The following is a 24,433-nucleotide window of genomic DNA, read 5'->3' as shown; positions in this document are numbered from 1 at the left end:
ACATCTCAGTTTCAACTAGAACTGAGATGTGCGTGTCTGATGGGTGCTTGGTTTTATAGTAGGTAAGTAAGGAACACAAAGGAGAAGTTTTCTGACATATGTATATTGCAGGGCACAAGCCAATGTCATTTGGGTGCAGCCTATTGGCCTGTCTGGCTCATGCACTCAGACCTCTCTCTCCTGCTCGTACCTATCATGTTGGATTGTTTGGCTTCCTCAGTCTCTCTTCAGATCATTCAGACTTCAACAATACATACCTCTGCACTTCTGCTGATCACTGTACAAACTTCGCACATTTCGCATACGAGCTTACATTTGGTACATATCTGCCACCAATTTGCATACATGCTATGATCTCATGCATACCTCTGCATTTCTGTTAGTTACTTTACAAGCTTAGCACACTTCGTGTGCAAATTTTACATTTCACACATATCTGTTAGTACTTGCATACTGCTGCAATCTCATACATATCCCCCACCATTCTGTTCGGGGTTTATAAGCTGAATAAGGTAGTAACTGGCCATACATGCAACTGACACTTTTGTTGATGGTGTGTATTGTAACCTGGGACAAATGGTATTTCAATTGGGTCAATTTCTTCTGTCTGGATCACTGAATGGGTTTCATAGGCATTATCATGGGTCTTCACATATATTGTATCTAGTGCAACAGTGTCTGTGCCTGCTATGAAATGTGTATTCTAGTGAAGAAACTTGGGGTTTACAGAGATATGCACAAGGCCCACAGTGATTCAGGCCTAGGGTGAATTTATTTGTTTTTTCCAATCACTGGTGTTTCTTGTGTCACCTATTGGCGCTATGGTATGCTGTATATAACAACTGATTGGGATTGCACATAATAATCATTTCCTAGTGTTATCCTCCAGGAGAATGTTGGGGATGGAGCAAGTTAAGTCAGAAGTCTGCTGGCAGTGCAAATGTTGTCTGTTTGAAGGGGTATTTCAGGTGGACAGGTTCTGCACATAAAAGTAAACTGTCCTCCCTCCATCCCCTTCAGCTTGATTTTTGGGACCCCATATCACAATTAATGTGTCTCTCCTTCATCCTCGCCATTGTTGCTACTTTCAACTTGACAGTGTCTATGCCTGTCACTGTTGACAATACATATTGCCCATATAGATGTAATAGCTTCAAGATTGCCACCTGCTGCTTGAATCAATTTGAATATGATGAGGAGTAGAATCTGATCCCACCCAAGTGAGCAGAAGTAGTTTTTATCCAACCCTATGACTCACTGGTGTGGTAGACTGCAATCATGTTTGTGCATCAGCAAAATCTCACATTTCCTTTTTGGTCTTGTTTGTATTACTCACCTGAATCAAGTCACTAAGTAAATAAAGCAAACCTCTGACATTGCTTATCCTGCTGGTGTCACTTTCTGCAAACACAGTTCAAGTGGATGTTGTAGTGTAAGATGCATAAGTGAATTTCAGCATGATCAGAGAATATTTTTGCATTGTCATGGTAAGTATACTAATAATACATGAAGTAGGGGAGGACAAGGCCTTCAAATGCCTGCAAAACCATACAAATGGCAGCTCATGGAGGCAGGAGGGGAGTAGGAGGGGAGGATGAGGCCTTTGAACACCTTCAAAACCATACAAATGGCTTGTGGAGGAAGGGGGGTAGTAGGAGGGGAGGATGAGGTCTTCGAATGGCTGCAAAGCCATACAAACGGCTTGAACACCACCTGAACTTTCAGGCGGTGGAGGCAGGAGGGTAGTAGGAGAGGATAATGAGGCCCTTGGACGACTCTAACAGAGGCAGGGGGGTGGTAGGAGAGGAGAATGAGGCCTTCGAACACCTGCAAAACCATACAAACTTTTCCCAAGTATGAACAGGCATTGCTGAAGGTTTCTGGATTGAAGCTAGATTAAAATACAATTTCAAATGCGTGATGGTCGGCGAACTTGTTGACATAGAAAACGTGGAATGCATCTAATGAATGGTGAAAATTAATGTTGTGAGGGATTTAATCAGTACTATAGATAGGAAGTAGATGAGCTGCATGGTAGATTGCATTGATGTGTATCACCAAAATATTCAGAGAATGACTGTCAAAGGACAGCTGAACTATCCATATGCCCGTGTCTTCATTGGGAGCATCGCTGATAACATCGAACCAATGAACCACAGTGCACTCATATAGGACCCACTTGTACTTGAATGAGAAAAAGCACAGTGCTTGTGCAACTTCAAGTCCTTGCATTCCTTCAAGCTCCAGTTGTGCATTTACAAACACACAATCATAGTGACTGGGTCCATTCCTCCATGTCAGGCAGGATCAAATATGTTCTCTTCGCATCCCTCCAATCCCACTTGGGTCACTGGGTGTGTAGAATCTCAATGATGCCAATGAAGATTCAACAACTCTGCTGGCTTGCAGAGCAAAAGAAAGAAAGAAAGGCTCTACCTCTTGGGTGAGAGAAAGCCTACTAACTCTCTAAATGTGTTGGTCAAAGTGTGCCAGGTGATATGTTCAACCCTTAAGGGAAGCAAAGAAAGCAAGATCCACAAAGGTGACACCAGGTCAACTCTGGTGAAGTGTGCTGAAAGTGCGTGCGTGGGAATATGGAGTGCATAGGAGCGCGAAGTGTGGGAACTATGCGCAAGTTGTGTGCGAATGTGTAAGAACTAGTGAATGAGGTTGTGATGGTGTGAACTGAGGCTGCTGAATGGTGACTGGTGATAATAGACTGATGCTGATGGCTAGGGCAATGACTAATGCATGCTGGCTGAATATGATAGATTCTGCCTCTAGACGATGACTACTGACATGATGATGGTTGTTGTATTCTAGATGGTGGTAGTAGATGTATTCTAAAACTTCCTAGGCAACAGGTAAGCTGTGCCTAGGTGCACTCCCAGGGCTCAGAAGCGAATAGGGAGCGCTCTATGTATGTAAAATGATGTAAGTAAGGGTCCATAATGAAATAAAGTATCATATGATCCCAGAAATGGTCTGATAATGAAAATGAATAAAAAGGGACACACCAGGGAACTGGTTGGACAATGGATGGAGGCTCCTGGATGCTGCACGACAACGTGTGACCAAGCGCGGGAAGTGCGCACTAAGCACATGTGCAGGAATGTGTCACATAGTGTGGGAAAGCATTGTGCCTCTGGCACGTTTCGCAGGAAAGTTGTAGATAGCGAGTTGCACACTATACAAATCATTGTGAGTTGTAATATGGGCAATCTACGCCTGGAGGAATCTCATTCCCTACACCGAATTGACCACCAAGACTTTGCTGTCATAGACTGGGAAGCTCTCGGCTGGGATGGTCGCCTGGTCATGAGGGTCATGAGGATGAAGCTGCTCAAACAGGAACCTCCTGATGAGTTCTTGTAAGTGTGGGACAGGTAGCTCAATAGCAAGTGCTGGCACGGTTCAGGCACATTTGTGTTCTGTTGTTGTGATGAGTTATATTAGAGCAAAAATATGGATCTAGGACATATGGCATGTTCATGCAAGCTGCACCTGAGCCTCAATCTCAGTTGCCCCATCATCAATTTTGCCATCATCTAAGTCAGCACTGGATTCAATCTGAACATTGGGAATAACATTATTCAGACATTCGTCAGGTTGGTTATTGATACCGCCTGCATTATCAATGTAAAATCAGCAAGACATAGCATAATATTAAATGCGAGTCACTAACCTTTGGCATTTAGGGCATCTGTAAGACAAGTACCGTTAAGCATACCGCATTTGGTAAAGTCTACATGCAAGGCGGCAAGTTTGTTGAGTCATTGATTTGTCACAAGCATTTGCCCGAGTGCATTGTACCTGTTTGAACAACACCAGGGTTGCTTCATGGCCTTGATATGTTTGTTCTCTGTCATAGACGAACAGAGACCATTCGGTGCTCCAAAAAGATGGATAAGGTCAGGGTAGTGCTTCATTGAATGCTGACATGGAAGTGAGAATGTAGGAATGACACTGAGCCAGTGAAATATTTGACAGTAGTGGTGGAACTGGCGAATTGCATCTTCTATTTGCAAGATCATGTCCTCTGTGATAATGTTCTTTCAGACCAGGTAACAGAATTCCAAAAAGGCATGAAATGTGCGGATAATGTCAGTCAGTAAATGGCCTTCTATTGCAGGCAGATATATCTATGATACTTGATCAGTCAAGTCTTATTTGAATTAGAATACATATACATACCTTCATGAGCACCTTTGAGTCATCCCCAGTCCACTGCTTGAATCCACAGCCCTGCAGGAAATGCTGCAAGCCAGTGAACAGAACAGCAGCAGCCAGATGTTGGTCAATATCATCCATAATGCACTCTGCCTCGCGTTTTCCATGAATATGATGGAGGTACTTCTCCACCCATGCAACTAGATGGTCCTTGAAGCAGCCTTTGATGATCTGGTAAAGGAGATCCAGTGCAATAAGTTGATGGATATCAGCATGAGAGAAGTCATTCATAAAAGGCTACACATAGATCAGCCCTGTGAGCACTTCTGGTAACTGAATGAAGTCTACCACAACTTCGCCAACAATACCACAATCACTCTGCAGCACACTACTGAATATATCCTCTTCAAAGAGGGCCTCTCTGTGTGCCTCACATCAGCAAAGGGCATCATCATCTAGGCTTTGACATGGAGCAAGACACCTGCAAAGGCATCAGACATTGGGAGAGCAGGGAAAGAACTAGTAAAATGAACCTCAGACACCATCTCCTCACAATAGACATAAGTAACACCTGCTCCTCATAGTCCGCAATATATGGACCTAATCCATATATGACACATCAATAATGGCCATCACTGAAATGCACAATCTCAGGCTTTGACATGGCATCTTTGAGCATGTCGAGTATCTTCACCAGTGAAGAATGGAAGATCTGGCACCAGAAATTGCGAAATTCTTCTGTCTCTGCATGTTCCTTGGTTGCTACAGGACAGAGTCAAGTTACAGTATGAAGTGACTTGAAAAAACTTACTCTTCAGTAGGGCAAGAAAGCCAACAAGACAGAGGGTGTTTCAGTGTGCTCAGCACACATTGTTGTGCACATTGCTGATGGACAGATACAATGGATAGTACTCATTGTTTCCAGTGCCGACTGACATGGTGGTCTTGTCACTTCCAAGTATTATCAGCACAAATGTAGCTCCAAGATTGCTGGGATCAGTGGTGATGATATCCTGAAAGGAATGATTATGACCAGGAGGCTGATTTTGGATAGTAGGGACGTACCACTTGCTGCCAGGCCCAATCAGCTGACATGAAGTCCTGGAAGCAATGTTCATCTTTGTCAACTGAAAATTTGTGGAACGGGCAATAATTGAACTCATTGACATAATCAGGGTTAGCCAGGATGTTCCATGCAACTTCACAGGGGTCATGATACCAAACATCAAACCACTCACTCATCCATGGAGGCACATCAGGCTCAGCAGGTTTATCTCCAGAGTACTGGATGTTGAAAGACTGCCAGTTGATGCCACCAATCAGGATGTTATCAATAGTCTTGTAGAGATCCTTATGATCTGCGAAAGGTGGGTGATCATGGTGTTTGAGTAGCGGTGTGGCCCAGAGATCAAGGAGAGTGTTAATGTTGGGTGCAGACATTTGTGTGCAACTGAACAAAAACTCAGCTGTCTCAAATTCCATGTGATTGCAAAATGGTGCCCAGTCATCGGGTGACTGTTCTGCAAGAGGGCATGGTGGAGTACCAAGGGACAAAAAATTGCCACTTTCATCACATGGTTGAGCTGGGGCTTCATTAGCATCAGATATGCTATGAGATTAAGGCACAATCACTGTTTAAACCAGTGTGATAATTGCAATACATTTTTTTGCCTGGGCTGTAGAATTCAGAGTCCACTTCCAGAGCAAAAGAAGAGTTAGAAACAAGGCACAGATATTCAGACTGCTGGGACTCACTATTAATGTTGGCATCTAATTCTGGTGCTGGTGGTGGAGACAAGTGGTGCAGGTCGGTATCTGCTGATGGAAGAGATGGTAAGTGAGTTGGAACATAATCTTCAGATGTCAGGGGATGTGGTAACTACTGAGTGGGACAGATGCCAAACAGACTCACCATTCATACCAGTATCAATGTCCATGTCCTGATTGTCCAAAGATCTTGACTTGGGTTGATTTGCATCCATGCAACTTCAAATTGGGTGCATTGCAGTGCAGTGTCTTGTTCATCTGCCAAAAGATTTGAAGTGCTGGTTGCATTGAGGATAGCTGCAAGGGAATTGATATGGAATGTGGTTCCTTCAAGAGTGCTGAGGAGCAGGGTGGGGCACCATGGTGTACTAGAATGCAGGTGAGAGGATCAAGGAGCAAAACAGAAATGCAAATGCGAACCTTGGCAGATGGTAACTTGATCGGGACTAGACACACTAGGGTAGCAATGTTGAAATTGACCTGTTGCCCAACTAGACATACTGAACGTAAAAGAAATGTGAGCATGTGTTTGTCTCAATTGATGGGGCCAGTACCATGCAATTTTCATCCCCAAGCTCTTCACTCTATTTCATCCACCCTCCCATTATCTCCAGCAGTCAGGAATGGCACCCAAAGCTTCACAAGAAGTGTCCACACATCAGACTCATCCATCGAATGCAAATGCTCATCCTGGCAGGCCTGTTTTGGAGGCTGAAGCTGAGGAGTGCCTCCAGAATGCAAAGAGAAATCCTTGTACCAAGAAATCAAAGGTCACCAATGACCCACATGCAAACAAAAGCCCTGAGGAGAAGAGTGCACGGATCCAGAAGGCCACTGAATGAATTTCAGGAATTGAAGATGATATGGTGACTCTTGAGGCGAAAGTGCTTGGAAATAAGCCAAAACCTGTTCGCCCCCACCCCCACCCTCACACTAAAGGCAAAAGCCAGCAAGTGCCTACTAAGGATGCTGCCAGTGGTATGAGCCTCACATCAAGGGTAGTAACAGAGCTTGACACTTACACCAGATACACTAACCATCAATGATGGGCCAGAGGACATGCTACTGAGTGCTGGTAAGGCTGATGTGGTTGCTGAGAAACCTGGGAAGAAACAGACAGCAGAGAAGATGAAGACATTACTAAAGGAAGCCATCAGAAATGCCCGGAATTCTGAGATCAAAACTGATAGTAATAATAACTCGGATATCAATACATGTGTCAGTGACAAGAAAGGCAACAATGCAGCTTTGTCATAAGTCAACACACTCATTCAAAATGATGTTTTTACTCACCAAATCAACATTATTCTTTCTTGACCATGTGGTTTCAAGTACAACCAAAAAGCTGTTGCTTGGCAGTTATATCAAAAACTGGGCCAACAATGTCCCAGAGAAAGCTTACCTGAAGTCCAACACACTAAGTTCCAGATCTGAATCACACACTCCTACTCCACCCCAATCAATCTTGTCTGCTGCTACTACTAGTACCAGCACTAGTTCCAAGGCCACATCTGCGAGCATCAACAAGGAGAAGGCAACCAAACCTGACATTCATGAATCCGATGATGTCCTGATGGTCTTGAACAGCGTCCAGCTGCACTGTGCTGGAAAGGGAAAAAGGCAGTTAGAGTAAGTCTTTTTTTTTCATCATCAATTCACTTCACATATTACCTTGAATTCCAGAAGTCTACTACTATAATTGTTCCCACTAGCAAGAGTGACTCCAAGCCTAAGCAGATGACTTATGTCACTGAGACTGGCAGTGTGAAGCAGAAGGCTGCTAGCGATGACATTCAGGATTTTGTTGATGAGACTGGATCTGAGGCCACAGATAATTCTGACATTCTGATAGATGATTCACAGGAAATGACAGGCTTCATGCCTGAGGTTACTGCAATTCCCACCACCAAGAAGAAGGAATATGCTCCTTGCAAGACTACATCAGTGCGTGTATTTTTTCTCTCACTCATAACTGACACAATTCATGTATTTTAGGTGTCTACCATTGTATCTCAGAACACTGCCCCTCCACCACCAAAGAAGTTGAAGAAAGAAAGCTCAGAGTCTACTAATGATGATGATCTCATGCCTCCCCCCTTGACCCAAGTTCCAGCAGGCTATTATGACGATACTGTGCCTCCCCCCATCACCCAAGTCCCACCAGGCCACTGGACAACTGCTGTGCAGGAGGTGATCAAGCTGTGTGGTCAATACTGTAACACTGACCTTCCTGTACCTGCCAACTCAAAGTGGGTGAAGGCCTTTTTGTCCACAGCAGTTCTTTGGGCTGGAAGTCAGCCTAATCCATGGGAGATGTCCAAGTCTGTGATGGCAGACACTGCAGGACATTTTTGAAGTAGTCTACCCTGGCATCAAATACAAAGTGAATCTGAACAGCACTGTATTTGCTGTGGTAAGTTCATTTTAAATATTTCTGTGTGGGTCTCTCATACTGTTTCTAGACGCAACAGTGGCTCTCGGAGTGGAGGAGCAACATTGGCTCTGCAGCACTTGCTATCATTGTAGATTTTTGCTCTCGCATCAAAGATGCACCAAATGCCAAAGTTGCCAAGCATCTCCTCAAAAAATATGCATTTATTTATGAAGACTCAGACAATATATTGTGGGAGATGGCCTACCTGTCAGTGTTCATACTCCAATTGATGGCAACCAATCATCTCATTGCAATTGCCAACCACATCAATGTTCCCACACTGAATACTGATGAGCTTTCCTTGGAAGGCATGGATGGTGCCATTGTGCTCTGCATTGTCGCAGTGAGATTCATGTTTGATCCAAAAATTGCTGTTCTGATTTTTTCCAGCTTGAATGCATGCTCAAGTTTGTTTGAGACAACATCATCAAGGTCGAAGAGGTTCTCGTGTCTATGGCAACTGGCAAGTTTGCCATCAAACTCCCAATGGTACTCAACAAGGCAACAGGCAAGATGTCGAGCAGATGTTACAAGTTCTCATTTGCCAACTGCCACAAGGAGATGGAATCATACATGAAGTCAATCAGCAGCAGGAGTGATGAATCAAAGGCCCCCATCATTGTGCATTCACGAAAGCTTATGAAGAAGTCTCCAATGAAGGCTGAATGTTCTGACAACGATGATGAGGAGAGCATCAATGAGCATGCCCTCATTTGTAATGTTTTTTCTCCCCTGGCCAGCAATATCACTGACATTTTGTTAACATCTCAATAGAATCATTCTATCTCATTGCCCACCCCTTATGCCACCAATTTACCTGCTGCCTTTGTACTATTGGTCCCCATCACATATTCACTCATTCATAATTTCTACTGCATCATCTGACTATACTACCATTTGCTGGCTCTGATGAATTGACTATTTCATTACTTTGCTTATCCTACTGTTTGGGCACAATGATTGCTTTTTCCACTTACTGCCAGAGGGATAAGTGAAATTCAGATGAAAATCAGAGATTGACTGGTCTGAAAAAGTGACTTTTTGCTTGTCCAGTGCAGTTCAGTGCTCCTGCTTATTTGTGCTGATTAAGTCATAAAAGTACATAAAAGTACATAAAGCAGATCTGAGATTTTCCTGATGTGTATTAAATGTGTCCCATCACCACAAGCTAACTAACATTCACCAATAGCAGCTGCTAAATTCATCTCATCTTCATTGAAGTGGGTGTCTGAAACAGCTGGTGGGAATGGTGGACTGATGGGGGCACACCTCCTCAGGGCATTTGCAACTTCAGAGATCAGAAGGCCCTGAGCCTGACTGGCCCACTGGTTGCTTTTTCACTTTTTGTCCCTTAATGTTTGGTAAATGAAAATCAGAACATTGCTTTTGGACTTAATAGACTGGCCCAGATCAGAGTTTGGAGCCATCAAAAACTATTACTACCAGGTAATCATTCCAAGATGGGAAATGCACAATTTTCATTTATTGCTGAATATCATCACAACAACAACACATATTCATATCAGATCTACTTTAGTGCATACCTTAGGTCTCTGCGCATTGAGTGCAACAAGAATTCTTTATTTTGTTGTGAGCTTGTTGCAACAGCAGCAGTAGTGGAAGTTGAGGTGTTGAAAACAATAGAAATGCACAATTTTGTCACGCTATGTCTAGTGTAGCTATAGGGGGTAGAAAGGAATTGGCCCCATGGCAATTTGCAGAATATTAAATGGCAGAAGTTGGCAAAAAGTACTGTGAGTGTTTTTGGCTCTTTTTTAATCCACTATGTTTCTACTATGGCAAAAATAGATTCAACCACTACACATGAGGCTACACCTTCTGGCATCAAAGGTGCATTGATCAACTAATATCATTCCACCCTGATGCACTCTCTGAGACTCTATTAAGATCAATCTCTTCAACAAAACCAGCTGGCATGATACTTTTGTCAACCCTCTCTAGCTCACACAAGTCAATGATGTCACCATCCTGCATTTCCATGTACATTGTGTCTAGTGCCACGTCTGTGCCTGCTATGAAATGTACATTTTAGTGAAGACACATCAGAGTCTATGGAGGTACATATAAAATCCGCAATAGTTCAGGGCTAATTTTGGTTTTGCCAATCACTGGCATTTCTTGTGTCACCTATCGGTGTAGGCCAACAGGTTGGGATTGCACATTACCAGCATTTCCTAGTGTTCTTCTGCCAGGGGAATGTTGGAAACAGAGCAAGTCAAGTCAGAAAGTCTGCTGGCAATACAAATGTTGTATGTTTGAAGAGGTATTCAAGTGGACAGGTTCTGAACACTATTCAGCACATGAAAGTAAGCTGTCCTCCCACCATTCCATCAAGCTTGATATTTGGGACCCCATATCACACCTCACAAATAATGTGTCTCTCTTTCATTCTCACCTTTGTTACTGCTTTGACCTTGACAGTGTCTATACCTGTCAGTGTTGATGAATGCCCCTTCTACTGCAACTTCCTTGATTGCTGCCCTAGCATTGAATGCAAAGCAGTAGAAGATGAGAATCACATAAGGATAAGTAGTTTTCATCTAACCCCATGACTCACCAACATGGTAGGATATACTCATGTCTGTGTGCTATTGGGTGCCCCACTGAGCTACAGTAATTCGCACCTCTGCTTTCGCAGAACCGTATTGGTGCAGTATGGTTGACAGTATGACACATAAGTAGTTCGTTGCTGCCAGTGAGCACTGAGTGTTCAGTTTGTGAACATACCTTGCCACTGCTAGCAACATCTCAAACACTTCAACAGTGCATAAAATATGGCTGAAGTACTTATGACACATTACTTTTCATCTTGTCGTAGGCTTGCAGAATATAATCTATAAAGGCCCCACACGACCATCAGGATGGACTATTGACTGTTGTGTCCCCATCGTGAACCATGATAACTTCACACTGTAAGATCATGTTATGTGATATTAACACTGCATATATGAATGGTTCTGGGCACGTGCAAATAGCGAGGACCATGCTCAAGTGCTTCATATTTGACCACATCTGATGTGACGTTGGAGTAGGGACCCCCAGGAGGTTAGGCAGAGGAGGCCCAGGTGTTTGATGGTGTTTGGAGTGGAGATAGCCGGGAGATGGAAGCAGAGCATTGGGAGTACTAGAGAGCCAGTTCTCATCAGCAGCATTAAATTGTTCACATATAGCAATCCAGCCTAGCCCATCCAACATGCAGCATTGATGAATGATGATTGGAGTATGAGAGAGGAAAGAGAACACACTTTGAATGCCTGAACGCTGGCTTGCAGGATGTGCCTAATATAATGGGCCCATCATTGACTGAAGCAATTAGTAGGGCATGCGACTCTGTAATATGTCACACTTGAGGAACTAGCAGTTGAGCGCCTTCGAGGGTGACCACCCGTCTGCAGACCAATAGAAAGAAGTCAAGTGATCATAGTACAACGTGCCAGGTTGTCTGGTATAACTTATAGGGTGGTCAGTGCCACAAAACCTAAAGGCCGATCATTATCAGGGAGACTTGCCTCCATTCTATAGTGACAGAGATAGAAACCCTCTTTGTTCTTCTCTCTGCACACCTTTGAAGACAAAGCATCAGCGTTTACGCATGGACGTAGATATCAGAAATGATATCACAGCCTTGACGGTCACCCAACCTATCGTATCAATAGCTGTAAATAGGTAAAATCTGGACTTGAGTCTATTGCCCTGGACATATGATATGGGTCTTTGCTGCCAACCCCAACTGAAGTTAGATCGAAGTAATATAGATATGGCCTTGAAGTTTGTGAGCAAGGTTCTTGAACTAGCCTTGGGCACCACGGTCACCATGTTAACCACAATATGTCAAGTTGCCCACCATGATAGCTAATATAATGACTGCCCTGGCCGTCTGTTGTGTCCTAGCCTTCAGTACCTCCGTTCATTGAGCATATGTCACATGGATCCTCATGGCTGTAGCTAGTGTGCCCTGATGCCCATTGGGGGTACAGTTCTAATATGACATCGGCAAACTCATAATTATACAAGTCATATCATTTGTTTATCGGCACAGGAAGTATGTATGTAGTGTTGCATATACATCAAATCAAGATATGGTTAGTAATAGCAAAGCGAAAGCATTGAGGTCTATGGGTACTGGTTTGACAACCTATCACATAGAAAGTAGTACCAGTAAACAGACGTTCCAAATGATGATTCTAAAAGCAAACGGAATACAATAGGTAGTTTGCAACCATGACTCGCTCCGAGCGACGAGGTGGATAGGGTATATGGGGAGCCTGAGTCATTGAGGTCCTCGTCTTTTCACTCTTCATCATCACTGTCGCGCGCCAGTTGGTGAAGGAGTTTGCGCCTCATATATCTCGCACTGGTATGGATCGATGGATCATCTTCGAACAAGGCATTGCGCTTACGGGAGGTTGATGTCCCTGAGGGCAAGACGACAGTGTCTGATGTGGCTACGGAGGCGGGGGATGACTGTGATGGCTCAATGTCATAGCCGACCTGTGAACGCCGAGGTAAAGGTGGTTGGCCTGGAATTCTCTTTTGACATTTGGTTAGTCTGATCAAAAATCGATCATAGCTAAAGCTAGAGAAACTTGCCTCCAACTTGTAGCGACAGATATAAAAACGACCGGCTCCATCCTTCTTTCTGCACGCCTTTGAAGATAAAATATTAGCGGCCACTCATGTCTATAGTTATGGAAATGATTATACATGTGTGACGGTGTACAAGCCATCATACCGATAGCCATTGAAAGGCGCAAAATCAGAAACAAACTTCGAGCTCCGGACGACACGCACGGGCTTGCCTGTGCCATAAGATATCTATTGTACTGTCATTTCCCAACCTCACATTCATCAGAGATAGAACTCACAAGAAGTGCTTCATTTCCCCAGCCTGTCCATTCCTGATCAGAGACCTGCGGGCCTGGACGTTTCTTGGGGAATTTGATGGAAGGTCATGCTATAGGAAGAAGAAAGCAACTCACAGGCCAGCCCTCAGTATCGGAGGGGCCACCCCCTAACGGTACTACGTTGGCATACAATTTTGCAGCCAATATTGCGAACACCCACCTACGCCTACATAGAAGCTATACACGCAGGTCAGACTATCGAACGAACTCGAAAATAAGCGCCGCAGTGCTTACATCGTGTCGCCCAAATCCTTGTCATCATCGTATTGACCCGAAACGACGATCGAGCAAGCGCCCGATATCTTACTACCTTGTATTCCAGCCTGCATTTGGCGGTGTACGCCAGCAGCATAACAATTTTTGCTGGGAACACACAGGCAGATGATATTAGTGACATTGTCAAACGAGAGTTGAGAATACGTACCGAGTCATCCAAGTGGTGCCAATAGGTACTCCGGGAATCTCACCAAAGCGCCGCCTGCAAAGATTGTGCTTGAGCAGTGATTGAGGGGAAATTTCTGAGAAGCATTACTGACAACATCCTGGCATGACTGACCCTGACCTCCTTGGACACTTTGCGGGCGATTTTTTTTGGTTCTTCTTCTATCTCCTCGTCCCTTACGCTAGCAATTATTTCTGGATTTTCCTCCATCTCCTTGTCCTCTTTGTTGGCGATTTCGTCCTGATCTTCCTCCATCTCCATCTCCATCTCCATCTCCATCTCCATCTCCATCTCTACTCTGCTGGTGATCTCGTCTTGACTTGCCTCTATCTCCTCTCCTGGGCTACTGTAAAGGTCTTCGACTGCGGGTCGTTCTACAGCGCTAACGTAGTCCATTATGTCGTCGGTGATCGTCAAGACGATGGAGATAATTACACGAGGCCAACATGAGGCTCGTATACATAGAATGCTGTTGCGTGACGCGTCGGGGTTCGAAAGACGTGATCATCGAAAGGCCAGACTTAGGTCAAGCTACCCCTTCTAAGAAAGATCTGACTCCACCGGCGACTAGATAAGACAAGGCGGCGGCGGCGACGGCAGCTGACGAAACTAGGCCTCCGGACTGGAGAATGACACCCAAGGATCCATGACACGTCGGCAGTGCAGTTGATTGCAGCCAATATCGACCCGCATCTGCTGCCTCGAAAAGAAGCAAGCTGGATTATGGTGTCAACTCACTCCCATGTGAACTCTGATGGTCTGCATGCATTTCTGAATTGCGAAGGTTTGAGGATCTACAGATACAGGCTTGATGGCATATTGCACCTAGGTACCAGAGTAATATCAGCTAACAGACATTGCCGATGATCCTAAACTTCAAAGCATGAAAGTAGGAAAACCGGGATATTTTACAGTTATGGCTGATCCGCTCTAATTGATGAGGTAAATGAGGATGATAAAATCGACAGACCATAACTTCAAACACATGCAAGTGCTAGCCAGGGTAGCTCGTCAATTTGACCCAGAAGCATGTGTTAAAATTTAATGCATACGGCCTCGGGTTGTTCACGCGTCCACCCAAAGCAGTCCACGCTGACAATTGATGTGAGGTGAAGGGTCAATGGTACAATACTCCTCTAATATTCGGAAAGGTCATGTGCAAAAGAGCATGCAGAGGACAACTGTGACGACGCATTGCTAGCGATGATGCCAGGTGGTGAGACAAGTTCAGTTGGAATAGCAAGATAGATTACCTTTTAACAGAAGTCGCGCTTTCCTCCAGGAAGTCTGAAGCAGAATATCATGGTTAAAGCATTCATGACACTCTTATTCATCATCATGATGTTTTAATAGGGCTGGCAGAAGCGTTGGAAGCGGAGTAGAGAGAACTTGAAGGAAGGATAGCGGCGAGTGATGAATATTAATCTGCAAACAGAACGCGGATGAGATGGAAATCATACGTGCATGAATAAACTGTACTCACTGTCTGACATAGGGTGTATTACCCCAATATTAATTGGAATCAATTGAAAAAAACTTCACTCAGTTCTCTAATCAGCCGATTTGCACCAAGGGAAGCTTCCGAACAAGGAAACTCTTGGAAGCCTTTGGACAACAAACCAAAACAGCAGGTACTGGACTCTCCCATGCGCTAGCTCCTGCTGCTGTCTAGGACAACGTAGCGCTCCAGCGATGCAAACTCGCGTCATGCATGTATGCCTTTGACAAAGTTGTGATAACCGAAGTGACGTGGATCGTTGACATGGCTACCTCAAGTTAATATGTGATGTATCTTGATTTTCCTCATAGACAGTAGAGCTATTGATATCTGGTACAGAGTGTGATGAAGGTATTGCGAGCTGCGTGCTTTCTGTGACAAGATTTGCTAGTTAGCTCGTAGTATCCTCAATGTCAAAGCATGATTTCCATCTGAAAAAGTATTGTGGTACTTTGAGCTGCTATATGATGTCATGCTCTTCCATTCTCATGTCAAAGGGAAGGACTACGTTGGGTCTGATGATACAATGGACATCGAAGGTAATTACAGTGTTTTTGCGCGTTTACAAATTAAAATTATGACTGATCTCACGTATACTAGGCCTCTGCGATGCTACCCACCTTCATATAGCTATTTCTCTACTGTGCAACTTTCCATTATGCTGCCAGCTTATGCTCGAGGGCGCTTGCTGCTGTCCCAAACGGGTACCGCTACCAAAGCTTACAGTCGTGCTGTGACTACACCACCAGAATGTCATCATTGCAATCCTCAGAACCTTATCGGAGTTGTACTGCTGCACACGTAATGTCGTATTATCTAGTGAAGACGCGCTAGTGCTCACATTATAGTCAGTCTATGTATACAAAGGATGAGCGATGTACTGTGGAACTTCAGAAGATTTGCGTCCTGTGGATTGATACGCAAGGTGCTTCAAAGCAGTGGATTTCACATGGAGGCCATAGCTGCGTTTCCAATAGTGGATACTTCAGGCCCTTGCCTTTTTGCGACATGATGTCGGGACACGATGCGCGTCCGCAGACATACTTTGCCTAGCGCTTCCCCGCTCGTTATGAGGTTCAAAAGCTCTCTCCTTCCCTTTCTCGTGTTTCACTTTATTTTCTCATTTTAGCCACTTCACATTATTTTTTCGATTCATCAATATGACTCTATAAGTCTACTCACATGTCGATTTAGTATTTTCATATACTAACAATACCTTTCGCATTTAGTCCCTCATGTTCCAAATCTTGGATAGGTTGGTGTTCAATCTCGATTTGAATGACGCAGTTAGATTTTGTTAGTGGGGCTATCCCTACATCAAATAACTCCAAGGACCTCCTGAAAATGTCCAATCTGGATGTATCGCATGATCAGCCCGAAGCTGATTGGTTGTAAGTCTACTCACATGTCAACTCGGCATCTTCATATGTCAATGATCCCTTTCGCGTTCAGTCTCTTGTATGATAGTATCCAGGTGTTATTGGATATGTTAGTGTATGCAATCTCGAGTTGGATGATACAGTTCATCTCCTATTTTTCTATTTAGCCTACCTGAGCACGACCAACCACAGATCCAACTATCATGAATCACAGTGCTGCAACATGGGTACGTGCCACGCAAACGGCGTCCCCACCATAGCTTATTTGTTTCTCTAGGGCTTCAGCGTGTTTACAAGATGTCCAATATATTCGGGCATCGTCTCCAACGTTGATGAAATTCACCGCTCTGGTAGTTGGTCTCCCCCAGTTACCTCCCATAGATCTGAGTCAATGCGACCCTCCGCAGCCCTCTCAAGAACCGCTGCAAGGCCACGCATGGTCCTCGAATGGATATCCTGCTGGTTGCTGCACCCATGGTTCCAATATCCCAGGTCCCTACTACAGTCGACACCGCAATCCTAGGCAACGGGTTCGCCTGGTGCGTATCCTTCGTGGCCCTCTGCGGTCATTCAAGCATTGCTGCAAGATCATACATCCCAGCATGGATATCATGCTGGCCTGCCAGGCGCGTATTACCCCAACACGACATCCCCCCAAGGGCACGATATTCAGTTGCAGACGGGATTTAGTGGGAACACCAAATCGGAGCCATCTTCCTCTGCACTCGACAGGACAGCGCCTGCTAATTCTCACAAGCACAAAGCCCGCCAGCCTGTTAAAGTCAAGGTTGGTAGTTCGAATTCATCTCTCCCACACAGGCGCAGGCGCCCGAAGGACGAGGAAATCGGAAAGGGGAAGTTTGGTCAGTACACGCTAACGGATGCCAGTGTCATCGCCATGGCTATGCTTGTTCATGACCCAAAGCCGGTAGACATCAGCGGCTGCAGAACTCATGATGCCTACGGTAATGTTCTTCGAACGAGGAGATTTGGAAAATCGATGATTCCTACCACGATACGTCCGTGCGGATGACGAAGAAGTTCTCAGTAGGGTTGACCTACGTACGCTCATGCGATTGGACCGACCATTCTTGTAGACTCTTCGGAGAGATGAGTCAGGCCCTTGTCGCGGACCACCTGCTGCATTGGCATGATGTCCAGGGTGAAGAATCGGCTCCATGCAAATTTGAGCATTGCTCGGAAACTGAGCCAATGGTGAATTTGGGCCGTCATATTGAAAGCAACTATTATACTACATCCTACCAATACCCCTATTGCAAGAAGCGGTGGTCTAGGACCGATTTTTTGGGTCGGCATCAGAAGAAGTGCACACCTATGCTTGAGAGCAGGGCCCACGCTGAGCGTGAAGGTTACGATTTCTGTCTCCAAGACCCGAAGAGGTTGGTTTATGGGTATATTGTACCTGCCCGCAACACGACATACTCCAGTGTTCGACTTTGTACGTCCCCCTTGTCCTGTGTCTGTCACTGCTGCTAACTTCCTATTGCCGTACTCTAGTATTATCTCCAAATCTTGAAACCTTTTTTGATCAACGCTAACGACACTCGTTTTACTTATGACCGACACTCCTTTTGAACATTCGCTCTTCTTAGCATATTTTCCTCTCTTCGTTATCGCTTGGTTTATCTTCCATATGATTGTTAGATTATCTTTATTGTGCGCTAGACGTAGCTATGGTATCTCATCGCATGGCTCGGTGTATCTTCTATCGACAATAGTTAGATTTTATGAAATATTATACAAGGACACCCCTTTGGTCGGCTCTTCGACGACGTATTAGTTACAGGTTCCGCAGCGAAAGGGGTAGAAGATGGTACATTTTTCTGGAGATGGGTGTTTCATGCTCCATAGGGAAGATACCCGTGCTTCAAGTAAAACTCGATGCTATTTGAACGAACAGGTATAGGCGGTTGGCCTCTTTCATACTGGTCAGTGTGACAAAAGTCCAATCATTATCAGGGGGGTTTACCTCCATCCTATAGCGATAGAGATAGAAACCTTCTTTGTTCTTCTCTCTCCACACATTTGAAAACGAAGTATCAGTGCACACGCATGAATGAGATATCAGAAACGATGTTACGGCTTTAACAGTGTACAAGCCATCATATCGATAGCTGTTAATGGGTGCAAATTCGGACTCGAGCTCGTAGCTCCGGACGACGCGCACGGGTTTGCCTGTGCGTTGAGGTGTCTGTCGTACCGTCATTTTCTGGCTTCACATTCGAAGATGGAGAAACTGACACGAGGTGCTTCATTTCCCTGACCTGTCCAGTCTTGATTGCAAATCTGTCGCCTCTGGGGGAAGTTGATCGATGATCATGCTACAAGAGCAAAAGGGCAACTTACACCTCTCCTGGACCGGTGACGACCCCCTGACGAGAATATGTTGGCATACAATATTGTAGCTCAGTCTGAACACGCACCTGCACCTGTATATATGCTATATACAGAGGTCAGAATGTCGGTCTCACTCAAAGTGCCGCGATAGGTGCTTACAGCGTGTCGCCAGAATCCTCGTGTGCATAGCGGCCTGAAGCAACAATTGCCAAGGCGCCTCTTGTCTGACTGCCCTGAATACCAGCCCTCATGTGGCGCTGCACGCCATCATAATAACAATCTTGGCTGTGAACATGTAGACAAACAAGTTAACTGATATCATCAAACAAGAGGTAAGAATACACACCGAGTACTCCATGTGGTCCTCCGGGAATTTCCCTGAAGTGCTGCCTGCAAAAAAAGTGCGTGAGTAGCGTAGTTTAAGAGAGAAATGCGAAGAAGCACTACTAAAGAAAACCTGGCACGAGTGGCCCTGAGCTCCTTAACCTCTTTTCTGTATACTCCTCCTGGATCTTCCTCCATCACTTCGGCTATCTCGTTTGGATCTTCCTCTTTATCTGCTCGCTCGAGCTACTGTGGAGATCTTCGACTTCGGGTTGTTCTAGAGCGCTAACGTATTCCATTATGTCGCTGGTGACTGTCAAGATGATGGGGATAATTACATGAGGCTAACATGAGGTTCATATGCATAGAATACTGTTTGACGCATCGGAGTTCAAAAGATGTGAGCATCGAAAGGTCATGCCTGGGCCGAGCTGCCCCTCCTAAGATTCAATTCCACCGGCAACTAGATAAGACAAGGCGGCAGTTGCTGATGAAACCAGGCTTCCGGACTGTGGAGAATGATAGCCATGGATCCATGACGCGTCGGCAGTGCAATCGATGGCAGCTAATATCGACTCGCATCTACTGCCGCATAAAGAGGTAGGTTGGATTATGGTGTCAACTCACTCCCATGCGAGCTCTGACAGTCTGCGTCCATTTAGGCTTGGAGATACAGGTCTGATAACATATTGCACAGATAGACCTAAGAAGCAGAGTAATATCAGCTGACAGACATTACCGACGATCCTAAAAGCAAGAAAGTAAGAAAACCGGGAGATTTTACAGTCATAGCTGAGCCGCTCCAAGGGATGAGGTAAACAAGAATGATGAAATTGACAAACCATACCTTCAAATGCATACGAGTATTAGCCAGGGTAGCTCGTCAATTTGACCCAGAAGCATGTGTTGAAATTTGATGCATACGCCCTCGAGTTGTCCACGCGTCCACCCCAGGCTGCGCTGATAGTTGATGTAAGATGAAGGGTCAATGGCGCCATATTCGTGGTATTCGGAAAGGGCATACACAAAAGAGCATGCAGAGGACAACTGTGACGATATATTGCTAACGATGATGGACCTGGTGGTGAGACTAGTTTGGTTGGAATAGTACGATAGATTATCTTTTAACAGAAGTCGCGCTTTCCTCCAGGAAGTGTGAAGCAGAGGTGCATGGTTCAAGCATTCATGATATTCCTATTCGTTATCACGGTGTTTTAATAGGGCTAGCAGAGACGTTGGGAGCGGAGTAGGAAGGAAGTTGGAAGACAGACGGCGAGAAATGAGCGTGAAATAGGATAGACAGCATCTCAGTACCAGGGTCGTATGGATGAATAACTTCACGAAGTTCTCCGGTTAGTCAATGTGCAGTGTGCACCATATAGCTGCCTGAATAGAGTATAATTACACTTGCCGTTGTGGTTCTGCCACCTATAAAGCTTGAACTACGACTGCTCCCAAGTTGAAATACGTAAAAGAAAGGAGACAGTCTCAAGTCATCATCGCAAGTCGACAAGCAGGATGCGTGCTTCAGTGCAGTAAGAATTTCTAAGGTGGTCACCCCGATTTGGCCACCGTTTGTTTGTTTTTCTCTTGCTCAACAAGTCAACGTCCACTGTGATCAGTTTTGCCAATATTCCTTGACTATCATGAACTCGCCCTGGAAAGGCAAAGCAAAAGCCACGAACCAAGATTATGATGACTTGCGACCAACCATAACTTACAGGCACCTTCTATCTAATAACCTCGGCGTTAGAGATCCCCTACGCGTCGTCGCCTTATGCGACAGTGACGCCTTCTATGCTGCCTGCGAACGCGTTCGACTTGAGCTCGACCCGAGCGTACCAATCGTTGTACAACAATGGGAGAGTCTCATAGCAGTGAGCTACCCTGCACGTGAATTTGGCATATCCCGCATGGATAAGATCAAGGACGCCAAGAAAAAATGCCCTAATCTACTTGCTGTGCATGTAGCGACTTACAAGGAGGGCGAGAAGGAACCCGGCTACTGGACAGATATCGATACGCGCACTCATAAGGTGCGTTTTGCATACTCTAACGCTCCGAACGCGACAGAAATGGACCTTTTGTTGCATATTCAACAGGTATCCTTGGATCTATATCGACGTGAAAGTAACAAGATCATTTCTATGTTTAAGGAGGCTCTTCCAACCGGTGAAGTTGGTGAGACGCGCAATATACTTGTTTATTATGGTCAACTGATGTCAAAGCAAGAGAAAGCCTCCATTGATGAAGCATTCATAGACTTTACTCGTTCTGTGAGAGAACAGTTACTTGAACGATATCCATACATTGCCCAAGTTCCTGTTGATGCCCCAAATGGGATAGACAGCCCGCTGCCACCACCTCCTCCAATAAAGTGGGATGATTTGGGGACAGTCTTACTACCAGAAGAAATTGATAGTGCTGGCGAACAATCTAACATTAAAGTTGATGGAAATGCAACATGGCACGATGTAGCGTTGTCGATTGCCGCAGAGCTGATGCGAAAGATTCGTGAAGACATACATTCAAAGCTAGGCTATACAACTTCTGCTGTAAGCGTCATCTCGTCCTTGTCAGCGAGCTCGTAATCATCTTACGCATAATCAATGATACAGGGTATTGCTCGTAATAAGTTCTTGCGAAGGTTGGTGTTCCTCTTCCCTCAATCGATTGCACTCAATCTCTCGCTCGCAGCTTTGTGCCTCTTACAAGAAACCTAACAGTCAAGTCAGTCTTCTAAGTTCCATGTTGGCATCGATAACCGAATAAACATGCATAGACTATTCTCCGGAATCGGGCCATTCCAGATTACCTCCATCCCTTGCCCTTTCAAAAGTATGTCTCTAATCTTAACGCATATTGACTGCCTTGACCGCAAGACGCACTAGATCCGCTTCCTCGGTGGAAAGCTCGGTGATGCCCTAGCGAAAGAATATGATGTTTCAACTGTGGGTGACTTGTTGTGAGTAATGGGCGGTTCTTTTCGATTTCTACCATCGCTCACCCTATTAAAGAACGGTTTCACTAGGTACTGGATATTGTTTTCATCCATCTCACTTTCTTATACATGACAGACGAAATACAAAGCAAGTTCGGTGAGAATGCGCTATGGGTATATGAATTCCTTCGGTAAGATATTCATTTTTTGTCTCCGGCGAACGTTATCCATTATGCAACACCAGTGGCATTGACCGCACTGAAGGTATTTCAATGTGACCTGACCACACCTTTCGCATTTACAACTAGTTCGTAGTCAAAGAAAAGTCTGCGCTGTTCAAGAGCATGTTAGCGTCAAAGAACCTTCCGAAGCCGATAATCCAGCCCTCGGATGGACACCAATGGATCCGAATCCTTGCTGCAGAACTGGCGTTACGACTCAATGATGCGAGAGTGTCAATGCCGACGCTTTGGCCCAAGTCTATTGTGCTTCATGCTCGCAAAGGTGATTTGATCTTACAGCACCGAGTTCTATTTGTTGAGCTGGGGGCACGTCAGGGTACGAAACATCGCGATCCAAACAAGCCACTTTCCCTTTCGTCCGCAATGTGACAGTAGACGTGATCGCGACAGCTGCCGATAAGCTTTGGAAAGACCTTACTGACGACGCAAAGACCGTCAATATCACATCGGTCCAACTAGCATTTACTGGCCTGGAGAAGACCGAGATGGGCCAGAAAGCATCGAAGGGTTCTTCACAACTCGAGATGTCCAGCAAACATCTCTCAAACGTTCGCGCGAAGATGATGAGCCTCTGGTCTCGCCTGAGAAGACTCTGCCCACATCTAGCTATGTCGAGGCTGTTTCATTCAAGTGTACCCGATGTCGTAAGACGATCGCCCTTCGAGAAGACCAAGCGACAGGTGGTCCCAACGAAGTAGCACAGCGATTGGCAACGTTACGATCGGAACATGGCGACTTTCATTTTGCACAGGACTTGGCACACAGCACTGACGGGTCGGTGCCTGTACCTCGCGGTTCATCGTCGAAACGGAAGAAAGTGGAATCAGAAGGAATTGCGAAGTTTTTCATCAAGAAGTAGGCAGCTTAGTGGCATGATGCAATCGGGGAAAGCCATGATGATATATATGATAATCACGCCTCTGCGAGAAAATGAGTTAGATCGTGGTATGCGCATATGGAGTGCATAGGTTTTCACACAGGTATGTAGTATGTTTCTGAGGCAGTGTAGAATGTGGCAGTTTTGATTGATCGTCACTATTGCATTGGCTAGCTATTCAGAGCGTGGTCATCTCGCACCATCAAAATCTCAATTGCCGAGTTCCGACACAGTCATATGAGGAGAGAAATGATGTTTTGATCGAAACGCTGTCGTTCGTTCGTTCGCGCGTTCGTCATCTTTCGAAATTCTTTCTGCGGACTGTGTCCCACCTTTCGACCTCTGAGAGGCACGTTTCCGCGGCTAGTCCGTCATTCTTCGTTCATTTCCCCCTGTCTGGGACAGCTGGTCGTTTAGTCTTTTACATTTCAAGAACCCTCAAGGCATACGTCATTCACTATCATGTTCTCGAATTCCCATTTCACGTCCTTCTCTACTGCTCAGGCAAATGGATTGATCGTGAGTCATTAGCACGAATTATCGCAAATATCTAATGATCATAAACAGGTCGTTTCCGTGTTCGCCTTGTTATCTGCGTTAGCGCTCGCTTTCATATTTTCAGGAGTATCCGTCTTGTGGTTATCCCCTTATTCCAGCGTAATGGTCTGCGTGCAGAGCTCCGGAGAACCTATTCTTCCGTACTCAGCTGGGCCATTATGCTGCCTCCCTTGTTTTAAGCAATGTTTTCCTCACCGCAGCTGGGCTTATGGAGTTTTTCTGGGTCAAACAATCTGGGATCCATCAAGGTAGCGCTTTCGGTATTCAAACCACTTACTGTTGTACTGACGGCTATCAGGCTCCATGTGCACTTTTCAAGGTATTTTAAGCTGATAGCGCTATGATCAAACACTGAGTAATCTTGTGACCAGCTGTCCTCATGCAGATTGGTACCTGGTCCACCTGTTTCTTCTCTGTTGCTATCGGTATCCACACGTGCAACTCCCTGGTGTTTCGTCTCTACCAAATTAGTTATCTGAGCGTCGTGGTTATCGCGTTTGGATGGATCATGTCGCTCG

General features: G+C 45.2%; 1 protein-coding gene across 1 annotated transcript; it reads right to left on the bottom strand.

The window, feature by feature from the left end:
- Positions 1-19,718: 19,718 nt before the first annotated feature.
- Positions 19,719-20,257, bottom strand: BJ212DRAFT_1398357 (uncharacterized protein). The gene is made up of 3 exons (XM_041337271.1): positions 20,147-20,257; positions 19,960-20,046; positions 19,719-19,897 (listed from the first exon to the last, which is right to left on the bottom strand). The coding sequence occupies exons 2-3, from the start codon at positions 19,983-19,985 to the stop codon at positions 19,738-19,740; spliced, it is 186 nt and encodes a 61-aa protein (XP_041186161.1). The 5' UTR covers positions 19,986-20,046; positions 20,147-20,257; the 3' UTR covers positions 19,719-19,737.
- Positions 20,258-24,433: the final 4,176 nt, after the last annotated feature.

Source organism: Suillus subaureus (assembly GCF_016647635.1).
Source record: "Suillus subaureus strain MN1 chromosome Unknown BJ212scaffold_86, whole genome shotgun sequence".
Taxonomy (NCBI): domain Eukaryota; kingdom Fungi; phylum Basidiomycota; class Agaricomycetes; order Boletales; family Suillaceae; genus Suillus; species Suillus subaureus.
Note: the sequence above shows the minus strand (reverse complement) of the source record. Positions and strands in the feature narration are given on the sequence as shown.

Coding starts and splice junctions, on each gene's coding strand:
- BJ212DRAFT_1398357 (XM_041337271.1), bottom strand. CDS start 19,985: ATGTTATCAGACCTGTATCTCCAAGC. Junction 19,898..19,959: donor TCAGACCTGTATCTCCAAGC/CTAAATGGACGC, acceptor AATCCAACCTAC/CTCTTTATGCGGCAGTAGAT.